The following is an 8,751-nucleotide window of genomic DNA, read 5'->3' on the forward strand; positions in this document are numbered from 1 at the left end:
GGGAGCTCGATGATGACCCCCCAAGGAGGAAGGCGACGTCCGCGGACGACGCGTCATCAGGCTTTTGCCCGGAGATGCCCGGACTCCTCAACCCCACGGAGTCGAACCGAGGTCGGGAAGACCCGCATCGCCACCGACTTGCAACCCCACTGGTCAAAACACCTCCGAACGCGACGGCGGCGCCACCAACGTGCAGGAGCCACCATCCTCACCACTAGTAGAAGCTGGCGGGCCAGACCAAGGCGCCGACCAGATCCGGCGCCCCAAGCCATGGCAGAGCAACGCCGGCCATCCTCCAGCCCGAGGAAGAGAAGCAGGAGGGGGGTGCCACCCCACCCCGACACGCCAAGCAGAAGCTTGTGGCGCCGCCGTGCCGGGCGGGCGCTAGAGACAACCGCCAGGAGGGCGCTGCAGAGGCCGAGGACGTCGGAGAACACTGGGATGTGCCGGCCGCGGAGCTTGGGGCCGAGCATCCCCACCAAGATTTCGCGCTGCCGGGGACACTGCGCGCGTGAGACGAAGGCCCCGCAGCCACCGTCCACCGAGAGGGTTTCGCCCAACAATTTCCTCCGGTGGCGACGACGCGGTGGGTGTGGGCTGAGGGAGGGTGGCGGCGCGGCGGGCTAGGGTTTCCCCGAGCCGCCCCTGCGAGGCAACGCGAGGGACGAGAGGACGAGAATTGATAAGGTGAACCAACAGGTAATTTGTTTTTGGCAAAACATTTTCTGAATAGGGCAATATGGATGAATATATGTAAAAAAATAATGTAAAAAATGTCAAAGTAGGAGGTCCAGTCTTGAATTGACTCTAAAAGAGTTTGCCCTCAACTACACTCAAATTAGGGTGTTGGGCCGATTGCGAAGCTACACAAAATTTCAAGTAGCTCTATATTTTATGTCACTTGCTGACCAAAAAAAAAAAAAAGCCTAAACAGGAGGTAGCCGCGCAACGTCTATGCTCGGCTCAGTGTCGGAGCGGCAGATCGGGCACGTCGAGTGCGCGTCCAGCCAAGGATCGATGCACTCCACGTGGAACAGGTGCAGGCACGCCGGCAGCAGCCGTACCGTCTCGCCGACCTGCAACGCGCCAAGGCACACCGAGCAGGTCGCCGCCTCCTCCCCACCGCCCGCCTCGGTGGCCTTCACCGGAGGGCCGTACGCGAACGCCGGTTGACGGGCCGTCGGGCTGGAGGCACTTGCCCGGCGAGACGTCCTCTCATTGTCGTCGTCGCCAATGCGAGGATCCAGTGGTGCCACGGCGGCGGCGGCCCAGGCCGCAGCTCCAGCCCGAGCGCGAGCGCGGCTGTCGCGGCGCCCCTTGTAGAGGCTGTAGAGCACAGTGAGTACAAGTAAGGAGGCCACGAAGCCCAGGACGATGCCAGCGATAACCCCGCCTTCAGCCGAGAACCTATCCGCTGCCGTTGGCGGCGGTGGCGGCGGCTGTCTGGGAATGGAGGGGACGACCGGGGCCAAAGCGCGCTCCATAACCTCCATTGCCGCACGAACTCGAAAAAACCGAGTCATCGGTGCAGGTGCAAACTAGCGAGTGTTCTTTGCTGCAAGGTTTTATAACAGTACGAGTTTCATCAAATTACCGTGCGTCAGGTTGCCAAATGCGCTTCTAAGGTGAGATCATGAAATCGCGGATTTTTGTCTGATACGGTTCATTTGTTTGTGTGCCGCCGGCGATTGTGCGGTACCGAATTGTCGAGGTCGTTTCATGTGAATGTGATGTGGAAACTAACTATAAAGATTGTCATGTGGGATTAAAGAAGCACTGCATCTAGCCTGTTTTACTTGACTGCTAGTGAAATGGCATATGTGATAGTTTTGGTATTTTGTGATCAGGTTGAAACATTCTGGACTATGTTGATCATTAAAGGCCGGAGGAGATTCGGCAGCTAGAATCTACAAAATGAGATAGTGGCCACCGTCTTGAGATGACGGGCTGGACGGAAGATCATGGGAGGACCTAGAGCTCCCTACATGCCGGGTGGCCGCCCAGGGCCAATGGCTTAACGTTTGTGTTTTCTGAAAAAAAAAAAAAAATTGTCTCGATTTTGACTAAAATTTGGCTGGTTAAGCTTGTTTGTCCAGGCTTCCACAAGTTTCTGGGGCTGCCCCGTGAAAGATAAATGCGTCACGACCGTGAAACCAGGTAAAGAAGACTACTGTTTTCAGGTAATTTGTCAACCATGAAAGCTGACAAAATGATAAATCTCTTTCTGAAGGCGTTGTCTTCGAGTGTTACGTTCAGTGGCAGATCTTGTATTATTTCTACTGAAGGACTTGATCTTGGGCAATCATTATCGTGGATGATAGCGAGATGGTTGTGTCACGGTTTGTCCAAAGAAGATGGCTATCGTCAGTATAGTCTAAAGAAGATGGCCTCTCTGAACTACTCTTTGCACTACAGGAATGGCTCGCTGCGCCGACGGCCGTGGCGTACGCCGACGGCCAAATGTCGGGGCCGTCGGCGTACGTCCGGTCCATGGCAGCGGCCCATCTAGCCCCTCGGCGTAGACATACCCTCGGCGTAGAGACGGATACGCCGATGGCCACCCTCGGCGTACTAAAGGCCGTCGGCGTAGCACTAGCATGTGCTCCGGTCCCGCTCCGGCCGTGACGGCCCGGTCACGGCGTCAGCGAGGCGCCGAGGGCCACCCTCGGCATAGGGCATCACCCACCTATGCCGACGGCCACCCTCGGCATACACTTTTTTTTTCTTTTTTTCTTCTCGGTCATTAACTTTATATTATGTTTGTTTTATTTATGTACTAGTATGAATTATGTAAAAATAGTTACTTTTTTAAAGAAAAAAATGGTAGATGGCTTATGTAGATCCCACGAGTGACGCTCTTCGTAGACGGGTCGACGGGATCCAGATGAGGCCCAACATCTGCTATCGATGTACATATGTCCTAAAACAAAGGAAAAAAGTCCATTGCTAACCCTAACTCTAACCCTAACCCTAACCCTAGGGGTAGATTTGCGGGGTCCCCGCCCCTAGGGTTTCCCTAGATACAAACCACCGGAGCGTCCGAATCGCCGGAAACTCCCGCTACGGCTCATCCGGGGCCTATTTCATTCCAAACCTATGGTTTCCATGTGCATATGTCCTAAACAAAGCAAAGAAATTAAAAAAATCCATTGGTGAACCCTCGCACGAAAAAAGCTATAGGGGTAGATCTGCAAGGTCCCCGGCCTAGGGTTTCCCAAGATACAGATCACCGGAGCGTCGAAATCGCTTGAAAACTTGCATTTGTCCCTAACATATGTGTACAAGTGTGATGTAAGGTTTGTCTAACCTTGCATGTACCCCGCGTTGACGATTTCCGCATACATGGGCCGACACTTGGTAAAATCCAGGATTTGTATGTGGAAACTCCTGCTACGGCTCATCCGGGGCCTATTTCATTCCAAACCTATGGTTTCCATGTGCATATGTCCTAAACAAAGCAAAGCAAATAAAAAAATCCATTGTTAAACCCTCGCACGGAGAAAGCTATAGGGGTAGATCTGCAGGGTCCCCGCCCTAGGGTTTCCCAAGATACAGATCACCGGAGCGTCGGAATCGCTTGAAAACTTGCATTTGTCCCTAACATATGTGTACAAGTGTGATGTAAGGTTTGTCTAACCTTGCATGTACCCGGTGTTGACGATTTCCGCATACATGGGCCCACACTTGGTAAAATCCAGGATTTGTATGTGGAAACTCCTGCTACGGCTCATCCGGGGCCTATTTCATTCCAAACCTATGGTTTCCATGTGCATATATCCTAAACAAAGCAAAGCAAATAAAAAAATCCATTGGTAAACCCTCGCACGGAGAAAGCTATAGGGGTAGATCCGCGGGGTCCCCGCCCTAGGGTTTCCCAAGATACGAGATCACCGGAGCGTCGGAATCGCTTGAAAACTTGCATTTGTCCCTAACATATGTGTGCAAGTGTGATGTAAGGTTTGTCTAACCTTGCATGTACCCGGCGTTGACGATTTCCGCATACATGGGCTAGCACTTGGTGAAATGCAGGATCTGTATGTGGAAACTCCCGCCACGGCTCAAACGGAGCCTATTTTATGGTAAAGTATGCCCAACCTATGGTTTCCATATACATATGTCCTAAACAAACCAAAGCAAGTAAAAAAGTCCATTGGTAAACCCTCACACGGAGAAAGCTATAGGGGTAGATCTGCGGGGTCCCCGCCCTAGGGTTTTTTCAAGATACAGACCATCGGATCGTCGGAATCGCTGGAAAACTTGCATATGCCCATAACATATGTGTACAAGTGTGATGTAAGGTTTGTCTAACCTTGCATGTACCCGGCGTTGACGATTTCCGCATACATGGGCTAGCACTTGGTGAAATGCAGGATCTGTATGTGGAAACTCCCGCCACGGCTCAAACAGAGCCTGTTTTATGGTAAAGTATGCCCAACCTATGGTTTCCATATACATATGTCCTAAACAAACCAAAGCAAGTAAAAAAGTCCATTGGTAAACCCTCACACGGAGAAAGCTATAGGGGTAGATCTGCGGGGTCCCCGCCCTAGGGTTTTTTCAAGATACAGACCATCGGATCGTCGGAATCGCTGGAAAACTTGCATATGCCCATAACATATGTGTACAAGTGTGATGTAAGGTTTGGCTAACCTTGGATGTACCCGTTGTTGACGATTTCCGCATACATGGGCTAACACTTGGTAAAATCCAGGATCTGTATGTGGAAACTCTCGCCACGGCTCAAATGGAGCCTATTTTATGGTGAAGTATGCCCAACCTATGGTTTCCATGTACATATGTCCTAAATAAACCAAAACAAGTAAAAAATTACATTGGTAAACTCTCGCACGCGAGGGTAGATCTACGGGGTCCCCGCCCTAGGGTTTCCCAAGATACGGATCACCGGAGCGTCGGAATTGTTGGAAAACTTGCATCTGCCCCTAACATATATGTACAAGTGTGACGCGTCATTTTATGTGCTAAATGTTTTCCGTTTCGCGCGTTGGCGGACGGGTGCACGCGCGCGCCCGTACGGCCATACCGCATGTCCCGGCGGCCCCGTTTTGCGCGGTTGGCAAAGCAAACGGAGCCAAAAAATCGAGCGGAGCCGCGTGGCGTCATTTTATGTGTCCTAGTAACCACCGCAAAAGACGGAACTGGGATACGGCAATTATCTTGGAGAACCCTTCACGAACAGGGCTATCTCGTCCGGAGTTCTATGGCTTTTAGGGGAAATGAGTAGGAAACGGCCCGTTTCACCACATAGTTTGTCGGAACGAGGCCATATTTGGCACGTGCGTGGGCCTTAGGATGGGAAGCAAGGCCCCGGTCGCGGATTTCCAATCCGAACCACGGGCGACGGTTTTTCCATTTTCGGGGTGCCGGAAGGGCTTTTTTTTGTGAAGCAGCTACATGGTGCGCATTTCAGTATCGCGCGGGACCTCCGCGCAGCGGTAGGATACCTCCTACGCACCACCTATCACATGCCATATGCGCGCGGAAGCCATCTGGGAATCCCACCCGCTTCTCGCGGTGCCCCGCCGAATCCGCCGGAAACCGACCGGATTTGAACCGGGGCCACACTTTCCTTCGCTCAATAAATGGAGGGAAAAATGTTTTTAGGTCTAGGACGCATCATTTTATGTGCTAAATGTTTTCCGTTTCGCGCGTTGGCGGACGGGTGCACGCGCGCGCCCGGTACGGCCATACCGCATGTCCCGGCGGCCCCGTTTTGCGCAGTTGGCAAAGCAAACGGAGCCAAAAAATCGAGCGGAGCCGCGTGGCGTCATTTTATGTGTCCTAGTAACCACTGCAAAAGACGGAACTGGGATACGGCAATTATCTTGGAGAACCCTTCACGAACGGGGCTATCTCGTCCGGAGTTCTATGGCTTTTAGGGGAAATGAGTAGGAAACGGCCCGTTTCACCACATAGTTTGTCGGAACGAGGCCATATTTGGCACGTGCGTGGGCCTTAGGATGGGAAGCAAGACCCCGGTCGCGGATTTCCAATCCGAACCACGGGCGATGGTTTTTCCATTTTCGGGGTGCCGGAAGGGCTTTTTTTTGTGAAGCGCCTACATGGTGCGCATTTCGGTATCGCGCGGGACCTCCGCGCAGCGGTAGGATACCTCCTACGCACCACCTATCACATGCCATATGCGCGCGGAAGCCATCCGGGAATCCCACCCGCTTCTGCGGTGCCCCGCCGAATCCGCCGGAAACCGACCGGATTTGAACCGGGGCCACACTTTCCTTCGCTCAATAAATGGAGGGAAAAATGTTTTTAGGTCTAGGACGCGTCATTTTATGTGCTAAATGTTTTCCGTTTCGCGCGTTGGCGGACGGGTGCACGCGCGCGCCCGGTACGGCCATACCGCATGTCCCGGCGGCCCCGTTTTGCGCGAGTTGGCAAAGCAAACGGAGCCAAAAATCGAGCGGAGCCGCGTGGCGTCATTTTATGTGTCCTAGTAACCACCGCAAAAGACGGAACTGGGATACGGCAATTATCTTGGAGAACCCTTCACGAACAGGGCTATCTCGTCCGGAGTTCTATGGCTTTTAGGGGAAATGAGTAGGAAACGGCCCGTTTCACCACATAGTTTGTCGGAACGAGGCCATATTTGGCACGTGCGTGGGCCTTAGGATGGGAAGCAAGGCCCCGGTCGCGGATTTCCAATCCGAACCACGGGCGACGGTTTTTCCATTTTCGGGGTGCCGGAAGGGCTTTTTTTTGTGAAGCAGCTACATGGTGCGCATTTCAGTATCGCGCGGGACCTCCGCGCAGCGGTAGGATACCTCCTACGCACCACCTATCACATGCCATATGCACGCGGAAGCCATCTGGGAATCCCACCCGCTTCCTGCGGTGCCCCGCCGAATCCGCTGGAAACTGACCGGATTTGAACTGGGGCCACACTTTCCTTCGCTCAATAAATGGAGGGAAAAATGTTTTTAGGTCTAGGACGCGTCATTTTATGTGCTAAATGTTTTCCGTTTCGCGCGTTGGCGGACGGGTGCACGCGCGCGCCCGGTACGGCCATACCGCATGTCCCGGCGGCCCGTTTTGCGCAGTTGGCAAAGCAAACGGAGCCAAAAAATCGAGCGGAGCCGCGTGGCGTCATTTTATGTGTCCTAGTAACCACCGCAAAAGACGGAACTGGGATACGGCAATTATCTTGGAGAACCCTTCACGAACAGGGCTATCTCGTCCGGAGTTCTATGGCTTTTAGGGGAAATGAGTAGAAAACGGCCCGTTTCACCACATAGTTTGTCGGAACGAGGCCATATTTGGCACGTGCGTGGGCCTTAGGATGGGAAGCAAGGCCCCGGTCGCGGATTTCCAATCCGAACCACGGGCGACGGTTTTTCCATTTTCGGGGTGCCGGAAGGGCTTTTTTTTGTGAAGCGGCCTACATGGTGCGCATTTCGATATCGCGCGGGACCTCCGCGCAGCGGTAGGATACCTCCTACGCACCACCTATCACATGCCATATGCGCGCGGAAGCCATCTGGGAATCCCACCCGCTTCCTGCGGTGCCCCGCCGAATCCGCTGGAAACTGACCGGATTTGAACTGGGGCCACACTTTCCTTCGCTCAATAAATGGAGGGAAAAATGTTTTTAGGTCTAGGACGCATCATTTTATGTGCTAAATGTTTTCCGTTTCGCGCGTTGGCGGACGGGTGCACGCGCGCGCCCGGTACGGCCATACCGCATGTCCCGGCGGCCCCGTTTTGCGCAGTTGGCAAAGCAAACAGAGCCAAAAAATCGAGCGGAGCCGCGTGGCGTCATTTTATGTGTCCTAGTAACCACTGCAAAAGACGGAACTGGGATACGGCAATTATCTTGGAGAACCCTTCACGAACGGGGCTATCTCGTCCGGAGTTCTATGGCTTTTAGGGGAAATGAGTAGGAAACGGCCCGTTTCACCACATAGTTTGTCGGAACGAGGCCATATTTGGCACGTGCGTGGGCCTTAGGATGGGAAGCAAGGCCCCGGTCGCGGATTTCCAATCCGAACCACGGGCGACGGTTTTTCCATTTTCGGGGTGCCGGAAGGGCTTTTTTTTGTGAAGCAGCTACATGGTGCGCATTTCAGTATCGCGCGGGACCTCCGCGCAGCGGTAGGATACCTCCTACGCACCACCTATCACATGCCATATGCGCGCGGAAGCCATCTGGGAATCCCACCCGCTTCCTGTGGTGCCCCGCCGAATCCGCTGGAAACTGACCGGATTTGAACTGGGGCCACACTTTCCTTCGCTCAATAAATGGAGGGAAAAATGTTTTTAGGTCTAGGACGCATCATTTTATGTGCTAAATGTTTTCCGTTTCGCGCGTTGGCGGACGGGTGCACGCGCGCGCCCGTACGGCCATACCGCATGTCCCGCGGCCCCGTTTTGCGCAGCTTGGCAAAGCAAACGGAGCCAAAAAATCGAGCGGAGCCGCGTGGCGTCATTTTATGTGTCCTAGTAACCACCGCAAAAGACGGAACCGGGATACGGCAATTATCTTGGAGAACCCTTCACGAACAGGGCTATCTCGTCCGGAGTTCTATGGCTTTTAGGGGAAATGAGTAGGAAACGGCCCGTTTCACCACATAGTTTGTCGGAACGAGGCCATATTTGGCACGTGCGTGGGCCTTAGGATGGGAAGCAAGACCCCGGTCGCGGATTTCCAATCCGAACCACGGGCGACGGTTTTTCCATTTTCGGGGTGCCGGAAGGGCTTTTTTTGTGAAGCAGCTACAT

At 53.5% G+C, this 8,751-nt stretch overlaps 1 protein-coding gene across 1 annotated transcript; it reads right to left on the minus strand.

The window, feature by feature from the left end:
- Window positions 1-926: 926 nt before the first annotated feature.
- LOC124657869 (RING-H2 finger protein ATL43-like) lies at window positions 927-1,493 on the minus strand. The gene has a single exon (XM_047196352.1). The coding sequence runs from the start codon at window positions 1,491-1,493 to the stop codon at window positions 927-929; it is 567 nt and encodes a 188-aa protein (XP_047052308.1).
- Between the last annotated feature and the right edge of the window lie 7,258 nt (window positions 1,494-8,751).

This window comes from Lolium rigidum, chromosome 1 (assembly GCF_022539505.1).
Source record: "Lolium rigidum isolate FL_2022 chromosome 1, APGP_CSIRO_Lrig_0.1, whole genome shotgun sequence".
Classification (NCBI taxonomy): Eukaryota; Viridiplantae; Streptophyta; class Magnoliopsida; order Poales; family Poaceae; genus Lolium; species Lolium rigidum.

What these genes read in the sequence shown, in the direction of transcription:
- LOC124657869 (XM_047196352.1), bottom strand. Translation starts at nt 1,493, where the DNA reads ATGGAGGTTATGGAGCGCGCTTTGGCCCCGGTCGTCCCCTCCATTCCC.